The following is a 16,405-nucleotide window of genomic DNA, read 5'->3' as shown; positions in this document are numbered from 1 at the left end:
CTACATCGAACAATGAAAAGTCCCCACAAGCTACAGGAAACTGAGGCCATATGGCCTTCTTTTTGTCTTTTAGGTCTTTGGTCAGGCCGCCTTCTGAACAGGTTTGATATGCAATTTCCCGAGCCAAAAGTTTATCGGGGATATACAGAGGCAGGACATGAGGAGGTACAGTGCTTCCAAACACTCTAATATAGGTGAACCATTCTTCCCCGAACCATCTTGCGATGGGGATGATATCTATATGTGCCTCGGGTGAGCACCTCGGGGGGTCTTCATCATACATCATTCTATACAAGGGTAAGATAAGCCTGTGACAAATCTAGTAGAGGTGTGGGACGAACTGAGAATCCCATAACATCTTATGATAAACATGGATAAGTAATGGGTCCTGGGTAGTCCATTTCCAACCCATAGTGGGAAATTTAGACACATAACAAATAGAATCCATAACATATGCGAACAGATAAAAAGGAGGATAGATCCTTTGAGACAAGGATCTTTTAGACCGGTAATTGATAATAGCCATGTATAGATTATCAGAAAAAATCTTGGCCCAATCCATAATATCGGCATTTGTGGCAACATCTATTAATGGTAGCCATTCAGACGAAAACTTATTGATATCCGGCATCCCAAATAATCTACAAAGCATGGCCGCAGCAAAAAAATACGGAGAGGTGAGGGAACCAGTGCTGTACATACCGTTTTTGTCTTTTTTGAGCGGCTCCTCTTTTCTGGACCAATCTTTGGTGGTCTCTGCTAGGTTTGGGTTCTCTGCCACAAATTTCTTAACGAATTGTGCATTGTAAGTCGCCTGCGATTTAGGAAGATGATACATAAGCTTTAAATCTTGTGCAGCGAATGATCCGATGAGCCCATGTCCTTGAATCTTGAATTGTTTGTTGTTCATCTCTGCATTGTCAAGTATCCACTTGATCATATCCGTATATGGTAGAATTTTGGGCCTTGCTGCTATCCGGTGAAGAAATGAACATGCTAGCTCCTCTAAGAACGCCTCGGAAGAGCGTTGTGAGCTCGCGACAGCAGTAACCTTCATTATTCTGGGATTCTCTTCTTCAAGCAGTCTGTACATGCTTTCCCATGTCGATATCCCTGCGTCTCTGTTACATGCTGTGTCTGTATACAAAGGCGCCATCTCCTTCGTCTTTTCCTTCGCCTCAGAGCCTTGAGCTTTATTTTTCTTTCCCATTTCTTCCTGCGTTTGGTTTTGAATCGTCTTTAGTTCTTCGTTCCTGCAGCTTACGAGTGAAATGGAAATGACTGATCAAGAAAGGTGATGGGAGAGTTTTAAATGCAACAGATATATCAAGTATGCCACCTTACGTGAAGTAATTCTTTACAAAAGCACGCGTCTTCATTTCATTTAATAGCTGACAACTAATTCCTTTACCATCATTAAAAGCGCATGATCTTGAGTCAGATTATGGTAAGTGGCTTTTCTTTGAATAGCGTGCCCGAAGGATTCGTGATGAAGTGATTTATGATTTGCTTACGTAACATCGCAGATCGTGCCATCGCAAATCGCACCATCGCAGATCACGCAAACATACGAATATAATATCGCAACGATCGCAACATCGCAGGTCGCAGAAGTTTAATGTTTGTCGAATCTTGTCAGCTCATTTCTGCGATATGCGATCTTGCGATCGTGTTATCGCAGATCGGTAAATCTTGAAGTTTTTTCCTTATGAGTATTACTTTATTGCGATGCGATATTATGCTTAACACGAGAGTCTTGCGCATACCGATATTATAGAGAAATGGAGGCATTTCCTATCTTTTTTGCAACGCGGCTTTAAAGATATTTCCCTTATCATAGACTTAGGTTAAAAAATATTCAAAAGACCTTTCTAAGCTTACGATGGTAACCTTATTTTGAAGGAAGGAAACTCTTGCTTTCTTTTCTAAAATTTAACTAAGGGTCCCCATTCATTTAGTATTTTGGACAACACTTAAATGAACAAGGGGGGGGTGTTGCTAGCCACAACAGCAAGCAAGCAAGGAACAAGCAAGGGAGCGCAAGAGGAAGTTTGGACAACAACAAGCAAGGGCATAACATAGCTATGGATTTGCAAATAACATTGTGCATGTGTGATTTAGTATGCTAATATTTTATTCATGGTCTATGCATTGGTTTATTAGTCATGTTTGTCGTCATTGGAATGGGAATTTTCTTGATTGACAATGATGTACAACCTTGACTTTGCCATTTCCTGGATACGCATGATGTAGTGGGTTCCCTGTTTTGGTTAAGCTTTGGATTGCCAGTAGATTTTGGATCCTGGTTGAGGTGGTCTCAGAAAAATTCCCAAGGGTTGAGGGTGGAGAAGGTTTTCTCCTGGAAATATTGATAGGTGGGTGGAGATAGGAAAATTCTTCTGGTTATCGTGAAGAAAGTTTGAGGCATCCAAGCTTGTATTGGTTTTGGTGATTCCTGGACCGGTTTAGGTGAAATCACTATGGTTGATGGTTGAGGTAGTTTAGCCTCTAGATTCCCTTGTTGGTTTTGTTTTGGCTTATCCCATGTGATCCCACATTCATGATTGGAATATGGCAGGGGGGTGATTGGCTGAAAGAAAGATTTGGTTCAACCCAATCTATGGTCAGGTGGTACGTGGAAGTCCCATACTTGGTTGGCTTTATGCATTGTTATGTAGGAAATCCCTTCTATGGATATAAGCGATCCCTCTAGCCCGATGTGTGGGTATAGTAGCAATCGTGAAAAAATAAGCAAAATTCCCTAACCTAAATCAAAATGACAAATGGGAAAGGAAGGTGGCCTACCTCTCTCCAATGTGCTCGACCATTGATGATGATCTCGATCCCTTAGCTCCCAGGCTTGCTCCTCGCTATTCCTTGCGTCCAAATCCCTGCAAGAGAGATCATAGCATATGCATCCCAATATAAGTTATACAACAAATCAAGGAGTAGTGTACTAAGAAAACCATCATAGATAAACTCATGGGAAGTAAAACATGCTTTGTATTAATGATTAAAACAAAGAGGGGAGATTACAACTGGTGCCATGGTGTTGAAGGCCTCCTTTAGGATGGTTCCAAGTCCAAGCCAAACTTAACAAGCTATCCTTTCCTCTCTCACCAAAATGGCAGCATCTAAGCACAATCGAGCAAAATAATGACAACCAACAATGACCAACCCATTGAGGAAAGTGAAGAATGAATTTATAGTGAGGAAGAGGGAGTTAGAGATCCACCAAAGATTTATAGTGACGGTCTTCACTAAAAAGATTGAGAGCTTAGAGTCGAGAGTAAATCATTTGGAGGAGGATGGATTGATGCCTGATGTTTCTAGTGTGGACACAAGGGTAACAACTATGATGCAAGAGTGTGGTCAGGGAGGTGTGCCTTGGTACAAACAGGTAAAGGAGGAGATTGGTTTAGCCACAAGAGCCTTAGAAGGAGGTTGGCCTTGTTGCCTAGAGCTAGAGCATTTTGTTGAAGAAGTGGAAGACAATATCGGTTCACATCCACCATTGTCGAGGTATCTTGTGGAGAACTATGGAGGAGTACCTCTAGCAAGACAAATGGGGATTGGAGATGGAGATGGCAGTCACCATAATAACCACACCTCACCTTCACATTGAGCCATGAAGATTTTGCCTAATTGTTGTAATTGGATAATGAGTCAAATCTTAGGTGTCTTTATGGTACCACATATGAGTAGAGTAAGCAAAGATGGGTTACTTGGGTGATTTTAGGTTTGAGGTTATTGCATTTGGGTGAGCAACATGAGTTCTTGTGGAGCTTGGTGCGACAATCATATTAGCTAATTGATTAGCCCAGAGCCACAAGAGGATCCGACACATGGAGGACATGCAAGAGTGATTTTGGTAGATGCAATCAAATACATCATCCAAAGGAGTGACACTTCATGATGCAAGGCTTCAGTTTGTGACTTGGGGAGTTATAGATTTGAGCATTTCCAAGGACACCAATTATTTTGAGTGGGGGAGGATGTTAGGTCCTCAGAGCGGGAACACACATAATCGAGATGGGGTGAGCATGATAACATCATCTTCACAAAAAATGTGATGTTTAATGTGACATTTATAGGATTTTTGGGGTTTTTGTGTGTATGAACAAGCTCGATGGGTTAAGCAAATTATGGGCATGCCGAGACAAGTGGGTATGATTGAGTAGGGCAATGGGTGCACCCACCTAATTGAGGTGACATAGTATGTTGAGAGGAATTGAGATGGGTTTGTGTGTAGGCACAAAGATGGGTGTATACACCCAATAAAGTTAAGACAATTATCATGTGGGTGCAAGGATGGGCATGCACACCGAGACGACAAGACAAGACGAATCACATGAGGTTGTGGCAAGGAGCACACATGCCCAATTGAATGGATGGGCCGTCGCATGTGATGAGTGAGGCAAGCCATGCAAGAGGTGAAATGAGTGTGGATGGTTCGTCTTAGAAGACATAACAATGCTTGGATGAAAAAAGTGCCAAGGGTCACACACTTTCACATTCCCACATCATATGTGTGTGTGTGTGAAGGGTTGAGATGAGAGGAGCAACTTGGAAAAGCAAACTCAGACAAGGATAAGAGCTCAAACAAGGAGGAATATAGTAGGTCAAGGCATATCACAATGAGACAAGGAGCTGCACTGCAACAAAGAAAAGAGAATCAAGTGTTTTGGGGTTTCCTTCTTTGGTGTTGCATGGTCGCTCTTCTAACCAGGTGGTTGGGACGAGTAGATTAAAGAGCTATTGAAACATGCCCAAATTGCAGATTGGTGTGCACAATTCGTGCTTTAGTATTTCAGGTGACACAAACCATGGTAACTTTATATTGTATTATAGTTGGTGGTCAATCAGGTGACTTGGTTGGAGACCTTAACTGAACCTTATATAAACACCAAAATTACAAATTTATGTAATTATACTCTGGAGTAAGGCCGCAAGGCACTCCCTCGTATCTTTTTGTACATTCCATGTGATGGATGAATGTTGTTATGTGATGTTGGCATGCACATTATGATGAAGTTCTATGTTGTATATGAATTATAATTGCACATTTATCTGGGTGCTATTGATGAAGACATATGCACTAGGTTCTAGATTAAGTTTGAGATTTTGCTGTATAACTTGTTTAAGGTTTATAATTCAAGTGTTGATTTGTGAAATTGAAGAGTTTCTCAAGTGGTTAGGCAATCAGTGAGAAACAAACTAGCACCACATGACTAGAGATCACATGGTACTTAAAATCATGCGAAGTCTTTAAGGCTGTGATAGTGGCAAAGATAAAGAAGAAGAAATTAAAGGAATAAAAATTAAGAATTTGCTTTCCTAAAAATGAAAGGAGCTTCAATCAATTTATGTCAAAAATCTTGTGAAGCTCTACATACATTTAAATTTATGGCAAAAACCCTTATTAAATGTTCAATTTAAACTATTTTTTCCTTTTGCCATTACTCGAGGTCGGATCAAATCCGTGACTATTCAAGGTTTTGTCGTAGCAAGTCAAGACAGTGTGCATGCGACCTTCGACTTTGGCATCCCTAGTGTACAACACATGGATTTATAGTTATATAAATATTTTGAAAAGTTACAATAATATATGTTGTTTTTAGTGCGATTTTTTGGACTTTCCAGTGCTGGAATCAGAAGGAAAAATTTGAGGTGAAATGTTGATTTGTGTTATTTAAAATGGTTTTTTTGAGTGTATATATGGATTCAACGCCCTGAAAAACCCCTGGTGCACTTCAATTGTTCAGGTATTACCCATCAAACTTGTGATTTCAGTAAATTCCTGCCAGATTTTAGAAAAATTAGCCCAGAAAAACTCATGGAAAAGTTTCCCAAAAATTGCCATAACACCAACTCCTAAAAATATAAACTTACTGTGCAATAAAAATTAAAAAAAATAAATTTAATTGTATATTTTATTTTGAAAATTAAATATTGTATATTGAAAAGCAATTATAACCCTCCCATAGTCCTCCTTTATAGTGACTTATAAGAAAGTGCCTGCCAAGAAAGTTACTCTCACGCTACTGAAAGAATAACAGACTTTTACTCAGTTTTTTCTTCGGTTAGAAGAAAACTCAGATATTTCGCTACAGTAATAAAGATAGAACCCAGCTCACCAAATTCCCACCAGATAGAACCCAGTTAGGATTTTCAGGATTCTGCTACGTTGCGTGTCCAAGACACAAACCTTGCTGAGAATTGAGAGCAACCTGCACCAATGAGAAAACTTGCAGCCTGCATGATGTAAATTGCTTCTCCTACATGAATTCATTCAAATTATTCAGACTTTCTGCAATCCCGCCCTTTCGCTGCTCAAACCATCGAATCGCAGCACCAGTAAGGAACATAATGGAATTCCCACACAGCGCCAACTCCACTACCGACTTCAAGATCAGCATCACTACGGTTTCCGGCCGAGCTCAGACTTTCTCCGCCCTCTCAGCGCCAGAGGATGCCATTCTTTCCCGGGAACCCAATTTCCAGAACCAGGTTAGTATCGCCCACCGCCGCAGCCGCAGCCCTAATCGCAATTCATCATGCCCATCAAGAGTTTTCACATGGATAAGAACATCGTACTCATTAGCGATTCGGAGATGTCATCCCCAGGATTTTCCTGGTCCATTTCAGAAACCAGAAGGTGAGACTCCCTCGGGTTCGTTCCAGGGACCTAGCAGTGGGCCTTCCGAGGATTCGTTCACCTGTCATGGCTACGGGCCTCAGGGGGATTCGTGCCCGCAACCTAGAGGCGAGTTCGTTCTGCCCCGGGGGCAGGTCGTGAGGGTTTTTACCCAGAATAATCCCAACTTTTGGCTCGCGATCCGTGATGGGTCTGTCGTTTTGGCCTATATGAATCCCAGTGACAAGTTCCAGGTATTTTTGTTACTTTCTGGAAATTAGAAATTTGTATGTTTTATATGGGATTTTTGGTGCGCAGATTTTCTGAGTCTCCTGAATTTATTTTCCCTTTTGTAGCAATGGGTCATGGATGAGACGTACAGCACGCTAAAGGACGAAGATGGCCGTCCTTCGTTTTCTCTGGTTAATAAGGCAACCAGTCAGGCCCTGAAGCATGGACTTGGAGAAACCCAGCCGGTAAGAAATCTGATAGTTTTTCCAGTTGCCTCTGAGATTAAAACAAAATACAAGTTTTAGTAAATATGATAAGCTTGATTTCAATTCCCTGATAGATACTCTAATTACAAAGATATTAGTATTAAAATTTTTACTGGTATTCATTTAAACCCCCAATTCATCTGACATATGAAATCAAACTGCATAAAATATACATTAATCAACATGAACACAGAATACAGCATATTAATATTTGAACTTTTCATTAATTTAATGAATGATAAAGTAAACAACATTTTTGATGAGGTAAAAGGGCTTTTCTTAATGTTTTCCACTTCCAGAAAAAAGTTCGAGACTAGAAAGTGGAATCTTGCAGCAACATAAAATTATTTAGATAGATTTAAATGGATGATTGACTTTAATAGTTTTATTTATAATAATATGGTGTACAATTTTTTTGATATGTTTTTTTCTTACCGTGGTTAAAGATGATTGGATAAATGGTTAATAATAATAATGGTACTTTGATGAGGTCACATAACTGTCATTTTATTATGATAGTTAGGGTGCATTGTTAGTATTGAAAATTATTTACAAAATAATAGTTTGTTTTTGGGACAACATTATTTTGGGGTTGTATCTGTGTTGTTTGCATTTAATGGGCCAATATGTGTTGGTTAATTTTGAACAATTTTTGGAGTTGATTTATCTGATAAGCAAGTTTGAGGTCATATGATGGTGGAGCGGAATGGAATAGAGATGAGGGTTATGTATACGAAAGTGTTATATTTAGGTAGAATTGCTCAAAATGTCACAAGTGAACAATTTAAGGTGATAACAAACAACATAGAGGCACTTAGTGAAAAGACCCAATTTAACTTTCTCCCATTGGAATGGTGAACCCTTGGTTCTTCATTTAGTGTGCATTGGTTAGTTAAGGCTCAGTTCACCCATAGTTTCTAAATGGGTTTATGTGCAATGTAACTAAGATGAAAATGTAATGTGCAACATGTAATCTACAATTTAATATATTTATGTGTAACCTATCTCGTTGTTTATCCTATCCAAGCTTTGAGCATTCATGAAAAAAGAAACAATTTTGACATGAAACTTAGAGTAGGTACAAAATGGAAAGTAGCTTACCTTTATCATCAATACCTAATCCAACTAGCTAACCAAGGAACTGGTGAATGGTGAAGATAGCTCACAGCCATCACAACATCCCATTAGCCAACTAACTTTGTTTATGCACACATGAACATAAGCTTCAATTACCAATAAAAAGACATGCTTCATGTCATAAATTTTAAACTTGAAATAAGGAAACACATGCAAAAACAGATACTATAGCTTATCTCTACTTGTGCACATTAGTCCCGAGCCTACTCTAAGTACTTGAAGATACCTATATTTTCCAATAGTCACTTTCAACAAGCTATCGTAATGTACAACAAACAAGAATGAACATTAAGAATCAACTAACTATCATTTAGGCCAAAACATCAACAAGAAACAATGTCTATCTTCACAACCACCAAAGAAATAAAGAAAACTTGCAACTACCATCAATATCTTGGTATAGTGCATAACTTAACAATATCTTCTATTTCACATACAAAGATAGCTTAAAATGCAAAAGGATGGACCCTTTGTAAAAGTGTAAAGACTTATATTATAAAAGTGGTAAGTGGTCTTTGACTTTCCATGTGTCTACTTCTTGACTTTTTACTTTTGTGATTCTTGATTTTCAATTTTTTTTTTATTTTTTTTTTTTGTCTTAAATTAAATAAAAACAAATTATTAATAACTCCAGATTTAACTTTAACAACTCTTTAAATTTGAAGCACAAACTTGAATTCTCTTCTCTCTTTCAAATCTTCAACTTCAACTTCAACTTGACGATACAACCTTTTCTTTATCTTTTTAAATTCATATACTTAAGCGTACCAAAAAAACATCAACACCTTCATGAGCCTTTATGTTTTTTCATGGCATCACAATTCTTCTATCAAACTTACTAAACAAACCCAAAAAAACTCACATTAATAAAACAATACTTTTACAAAAGTCTACACAGTATTCTAGGTTTAACTCCTTAAATCAAACTTACATAAAATTGCATAAACTCTTCCCATTGTGAAATGCAACGTTCAATGGTGTGTTTATGAATTACATTTATTATAACCATACTTTTACAAAAGTCCACACAGGATTCTAGGTTTAACTCAAATCAAACAGATTGCATAAACTCTTCCCATTGTGAAATGCAACGCTCGATTGTATGTTTTTGAATTACATTTATTTTACATAACTATTAATTGGCTATAAATTTTGGCAACCAAAATTTCATGATGGATTTGAAATGCAATATCGCTATGAATTTTGGCCATTAATTTTTTTTATTGATTTGAAATAGCCATTAATTTTTTTTGATTGATTTGAAATACAATAGTAAGGAAGCTTAGAGTGTTTTTTAAAACATGTTTGTATTTTAAGGGAAGTTTTGAATTTAAAAATTTATTGTAAAATAAGTGCTTTTATTTATTTATTTTTTATATAGTGAGAAAAATTATTACCTTTAGTGGTTAATCTAGTAGTAGGACAGTCATTACTTGTTGCTATTGGCAAATGTAAGTTGACTCATCATTGTTATTCAAGGAAACTATGTGACTTGGAATTACCTGTTAGTGGCCCGTAAGAGAGCAAGCTTTCACTCCAACTGGAGGTCTTTGAGTCTTGAGCGGTTCCCATGTTTCCTTACATCTAAAGAAAACAAGCTCTTAGCTAAGAAAAAACAATTTTAGGGATACTCTAGGCCCTAGAAAAATAAATACCTTATGTGCATAGGATATTTGTTTTGTTTTTCTCGATCAAACATTAGTTTTTCAAAAATTAATAAATATTTTAACTTGATATTTATAAATTTATTAAAAAAGTTTAAAAATGTAAATTGAATCACAATTGAAAAGGTTGTTTGAAAGTGCTCTTTTTTTTGTTGGAAAGAAAGTGTAAGTATCATATTCAAGAGTACATAATCAATTTTGCCGAACAAAATCTTCAAACATGACCATGGAGAAACACATAGAATGAAAATCTTTATGTACAATGGAAATTTCAATGTCCTTTTCCAATCAATATCATATTTAAGAGTACATAATCAATTTTGCCCAACAAAATCTTCAAACTTAACCATGGAGAAACACATAGAATGCAAATCTTTATATAATGGAAATTTCAATGTGCTTTTCCAATCTTTGTTCAAATTCAAATAGAATTTGTGAAATTAGTTTTTCCCATAGCAAACACATAGAATGCCCATCTTTATGTGCCATGGGAATTTCAATGTCCTTTTCCAATATTTCTTTCAATTCAAATAGAATTTGTAAAATTAGTTTTTCCATGTAATGGTTTCCTTTGGTTATATTTATCTTTAAGAAGTTTTCATGTAATACTTTTCTTAGAAGTTTGTTTTTGTTTTTTTTTTTAATTTTTTTTTAAAGAATTTCAATTCATTTTTTCATTTTTTTTTATAAAATGAATTCTATATAACTTATAATTTGAATTTACAAATTTATGAGAGCAAATTTGAAATCTAAAATTAATTTATAATTAAAAAAATGATAATTAAACAAGAATATTAATAAATAACACATTTCAAAAAATTAGATTAACCATAATCTCAAACATGAAATTGTATAAATCAATTATGATTACCTATCCTATTTTTATTTAACATTAATTTACTATAATAAAATTAGTTTTTAATACATTTCTTTTTAAATATAAAAAATATTTTTATATTATTAATACTTTTAAAATAAATAAATAAATAATATTTTACACCATATTAAATATTTTGAAAAAAAATATTATTTTTATATATATCCAATTTCAATGAATTTTAAATCAATTACTTAATACAAATTCAGCTCATCAAAAGTATAATACAAATTCAATTCATTAAAAATATAAATGTGAGTATTTGTTGGGTATAAAACCCTTTTATGAACTTATAATTTTTTCTTAGCTTATAAAATATATTTTCATATAATATAACTATAAGGTTATATAAAAAATAATGAAATTGTTATATAGTGTGATATTGTATCATATATAAAAAAAATAATGAAATTGTTATATAGTGTGATATTGTATCATATATAAAAAGGTAAAAAAAATAATGAAATTGTTATATAGTGTGATATTGTATCATATATAAAAAAGTAATTATATAAGGTAAAACATTGTAGTATAATACTAATTATTGTATATTCAAAATTTTAAACTTTTCATTGCCATTCTAGATTAAATGAATATGATCTTTTATTATTTTTCTTTAAAAGTTTGTTTTAGATTTCAAATTTATTATACTTATATGTGTAAATTACTTTTGAAGTAAGCAACTAAAGTTGAAAATTATTATAAGAAAAAAAAAATGATAATAAAAACAATATATACGAAGAAAACAATTCTGAAACTAAAACATAAGTATGAGATTGCAAATTAAGGATTAAATTAAAGTTAGAAATGTGATTTTTATATATGATTGAAAGTTAAAAATGTCTTTAAATTACAAATGAAATAGCAGTGTTGATTTTAGAAATGTTTATTCAAACTTGAACCAATTTAGGTTCATTTTAACTTTGGATTTACCATGCGCTAAGAGAGATCAAATCTCTTTTCACTCTAAAAGAGGTTTGCACCTCAAAATATTTGGTCCCTCTCTGCTTTTGGTAGATCCAGAGTTAATATGGATCTATGATGGTGTAATATATATATATATATATATATATATATATATATATATATATTATTTTAATTTTAATTTTATTGTTATGTACATTTATTGAGTCAAAATGTTTACATAACATAACATAACTTTACAATATATCTTCCATTCTGGGAGCGCCTCTCGCTGCAATGAAATAGTAGCATCCACTTTTTATGTGAGGGTTGATAATGAGCTATGGATTTTTCTAGTAAATTTAAAAGAAGAAAATATAACTTCAATTTTTAAATAAATTTATTGTAATTAAATCAACATGCTTAAATTCAAGAAAGAAAATTGAAAATTGGAAACTTAAATAAGCCAAATGAGTAAAAGTTACACTCAAATTTATAAAAGGAAGTTGAAAATTACATCTCCAACTATAATTGAGAGTTGGAAATCATGTACTAAAACTTAAATGGTTTGCATATTAATTATAAAAGGAAAGTTGGGAATGTCATACTAAAGGTTTCCATTATAAGTATATGAAATAGCTAAAAATTATACTATCAAATAAAGTGCAAAATGAATGTTAAGATACGAGGGAAAGGGTTGAAAATGCATGTGCAACTTCAAGCTTATTTTTTCTCCAATTTGAATACTAACATAATTAATTTCTCCCTTTAGGCTGGTAAAGGAAGCTAGTCAAACATAAGGAAAAGGGAAAGAAGATAAAGTATGTCAAGCAAGCCTAATAGAAAGACTAAAAAATAAATTTAAACATGAAGGAAAAAATCATGAAGATAAAGTATGTCAAGCAAGCCTAATGGAAATACTAAAAAATTAATTTAAAAATAAGCTCAAGGAACTAATTTAAGTGGGATAGATATTACCCATGAAGATAAGCTCGAGAAGTCTAGCTTCAAGCAAACTAAAATTTGCACTCACAAGCTCGAGCATAAATTAAAAATTCCACCAAATGAATGGAATTCCTAGGCTAGAACATATGGGTTGAACTTTTTATTCTCAACCATGCCAAAGAAAGATGGAAAATATACATCAAACAAGCATTAAATTGCATCCATGAACTTGTAGAAAAAGGTTGAACATTACTCTTTCAAGCAAGCGAAGGCAGTGTTGGAAATTAATATTTATATGTAATCTTATCAAAGAACTAAAATGCAATTTTCAAGGAAGTTAAATTTCAATTTGCTTGAGTGCAAATGCAAATTTCAAACTTGTTTGAATCAATTTATTTAAACTCAAATCAAAGCGATTTTCAACTAGTTGAATTTCTTAAAAGATTTAGCATATGGGGTTAACATGCACATAACTTGAAAACATGCCTTTCAACTCTTAAATAACGGTAAAAGACTAGTAAATCTCAAGCATGAATACGCATGTTCAAGAAATCTTATAAACTTTGCCCTATCAATCCCATGTAGAGAGAGTAGAATGTTTAGTTGAAAATTTAGGTTGTGGAGGAGAATTTGAGATTTTAATTATTCTCAAAAGGATCATTGATCCAGATTGGATCATTATATTGTTTTTCATCCATCTTGATGCTTTTAGAGTGGAAAAAGTGTAGGAATCAACTCACAAGACCATTTTTACTAGCGGGATCCAGTTTGGCAAATTAGGGTATGAAACTTTTTAGGAGCAATTTGAGTCATTAAACAATGTATTTTTGGGGTTAAAGCTTTATCACTTAAGCATATCACGTTTTCGTGTTATTCTACACATAGAGACCTTTCCAACGACATAATATTTGTTTCAATCGAAGTTCGTATGCAAAATTTATGCCACTTGGAAGTTGACCTTCCTGTTTTGACCACCATAATTCGAGAGGATGCTACATCAACCCCCATTACTCATGGAAAATGGCCTATCCATGTGATCATGATGAAGAAGGCTCTAAATGAATTCATATTGTAACTCTAGTTAAAAGTTGAATGAATCAAACCTAAATGCCAGTAGGCTATCGAGTTGTGTTATAATCAAAGCAATAGGAGGAAAAGGGGGTTTGATTCTTTTTGAGTGCATTTTGTTCCATAGATGAGCAAAGTAGCTAAGAGGGATAGGGAGAGAGAAAACAAAGAGGATTTGTGCATTGTAGCAACTCATGGACCACAATCCTCACTTCTTTGTACTTGCATCCATTTTCGAGTTAGAGAAAGAGAGCATAATGGCCTCACCTTCCAACTAGGTTTTCTCTCAAAAGGGTTTCTAAGGATATATCTTGTGTCAATTGTGGTTTGCGAGTTTTTATTTCATTGTTCTCTATTTTCCACATAATTATAATTTGCACTACACAATAAACAATAATTAATAGATCCATAAATTTAAGGAGAAATAAACCCTCATAGTGTAGATTTCAGATTTTTTTAATATATTTTAGTAGATCTGTTTTGACGAGTTGTCTAGTGGAATATCCATGACAATTTACGGATCATATTGGTATTATAGTATGTTTCTTTGGGTATATTGTGGGGAGTTGTAGGGGATCTAGATCGGTTAAGTTGAAAGTCAAAACCCCATTAATGGCCAACGAATTTGTGAATGACCCTCATGATCCCCCAAAGGAGAGGTTGTTATGGCTGGAATCATAATTTGTAGATATAAATTGTAATGTGAGCCTCTCATGATGGCCTTAACCAATCAACTCAGGCTATTAGGAGAAGATGAAAGTTCTCACAGATGTCCGATTAGAGGGGATATTAGGAGATTTGGAAGAAATAAAGGAGCCGAAGAAAGAACTCGAAAAAGATCAACCCAATTCTAATGTTGTGAACCAATCATAGTCACTAGTCAAAATGGAATCGAAGGTCGACATTAAGCCATACCAAGGTGATATTGATGCTTTAAAGTCAAATCACTTGTTTCAACAATTAGAAGTTTATTTTAGTGTCCATCATATGGGGGAAGAACATAAAATTTTGTTTGCTCGAATGAAATTAGAGGGCCATGTCTTGGCCTCGTGGGAAATACACACAGAGACCTTGAGGTTGGAGGGAGATCCTCCAATGACTAAGTGAGGAGATTTCAAAACCCTCATAAAGTCACAATTTTACCCTATTGCGTATGTAGAGGACTAATGGGACTGTTGGCAATACTTCAGGCAAAAGCAAGGGTAGATTGTACATGACTACACCACTGTGTTAAACAAGATGGCCATAACACTAGATATCTCCCCAAAAAACCCATATGTACTCCTTAAGTATTTGGGGGGCCTACATAGTCATTTGTAGAAGCAAGTGATGATGTTCAAACTTAGGATCAATGGATGAGGGTTGTGTATAGGGATAGTGCTCGGAGAACATAGGCCAAAAGAAAGGGAAATCGAGTGGGTCGAAGCAAAAGGAGCACTATGTTGTTTCTAAGGAGGGGAAGAAAAAGTGGAAAAGGGGAAAAGATAAAAGGATGACAAACACAACACACCAGTGCAAAGATCCCAACAACCACTATAACATTAATGGTCATAAAGAGGAGAAGTGTTAGAAGTTGCATTTAGAGCTTAACACGAAGAACAAAAAGAAAGATGCGAAGAAGCGAAACCTCATGGCCACTGATTCAAGCACCCAGGTTGAAAGTAGCTCAAACATGGATGAAAAGATCGTTTGTACATCAATCCAAAATGAGGTGTATTTGAGTTGCCTTTAACAACATGAACATAAGAAAATGGCCAAACTCTTCCACATAAAGATACAGGGCAAGAAGAAAAGGGTTGATGCTTTGTTTAACTCAAGATCCTAAGCAAATGCCATTGCAATATATCTAGTCAACAAATTGGGATTGGAAGTTTGTGATCATGGATGGGTAACTAAGGATGCAAAAATAAAGATAACCAAATGGTGCAAAATTAGATTTGTTATCAGTGTTGATTTTATTGATGGAATATAACTAGATGTAGTTTCGCTTGATGTATGTGGAGTGGTGTTTGAAAGCCCTTATATGTACATGTGAGATGCAATCTTCATGCTGGGAGCGAACTAATACTACCTCATCAAGGATGGAAAATCATTCACCATCAATGCGCAAAAGGGCAAGTCCAAAATTTCATTAGTAAGTGCCAACTAAGCCACGAAACTGACCAGTTCTAACAAGAAGTATGTTTTATTGTTTTAAAAGAAAATCAATATGTAGAAGAGTCAGCAAGAGCAAAGTCATCCCTGGAGGGGTGTATTATGAAACAAAAACCAAAAATTGGAAGAGTTTTTACAAACATACATGGATGTTTTCCAGGAGCCTAGAGGGCTACAACCTAGGAGGGGAGTGGAACACGAGATCCAATTATTGTCAGACTCCCCATTGCCAAACATTGGGTTGTATAGGCAATATGTTATAGAAGTCACTGAGGTGAAGAAGCAATTGTATCAACTCTTGGAACAGGGTGTCATTTGATTGAGTACATCACCATGTGGATCACCCATCATCATTGTGCCAAAGAAGGATGAGACTTGGCAAATGTGTATTAGATTAAATGGCATTGAACAAAATTATGCTCAAGAACAGGTACCCCCTGCCCAAAATAGATGATATGTTGGATCAATTGCAATAAGCGAAATATATCACCAAGTTGGACTTAAAGTCTAGATATCACTAGGT

General features: G+C 35.0%; 1 protein-coding gene across 1 annotated transcript in view; it reads left to right on the top strand.

Annotated features, from left to right (window-relative positions):
* The first annotated feature begins 6,015 nt into the window (after positions 1-6,015).
* The window catches only part of LOC149165615 (uncharacterized), a 44,988-nt gene continuing 34,598 nt past the window's right edge, over positions 6,016-16,405 (top strand). The window contains exons 1-2 of the mRNA XM_089432329.1: positions 6,016-6,891; positions 6,994-7,113. Of these exons, the coding sequence (XP_089288455.1) occupies positions 6,283-6,891; positions 6,994-7,113 (729 nt within the window). The 5' untranslated portion in view covers positions 6,016-6,282. The remainder of the gene's footprint in view (positions 6,892-6,993; positions 7,114-16,405) is intronic.

The sequence above is a fragment of the Pinus tabuliformis genome, chromosome 5_1 (genome assembly GCF_031772625.1).
Source record: "Pinus tabuliformis cultivar Carrire ecotype Pingquan chromosome 5_1, CPIR1, whole genome shotgun sequence".
In the NCBI taxonomy this organism is placed as follows: Eukaryota; Viridiplantae; Streptophyta; class Pinopsida; order Pinales; family Pinaceae; genus Pinus; species Pinus tabuliformis.
This window is presented reverse-complemented; position numbering and strand designations above follow the sequence as displayed.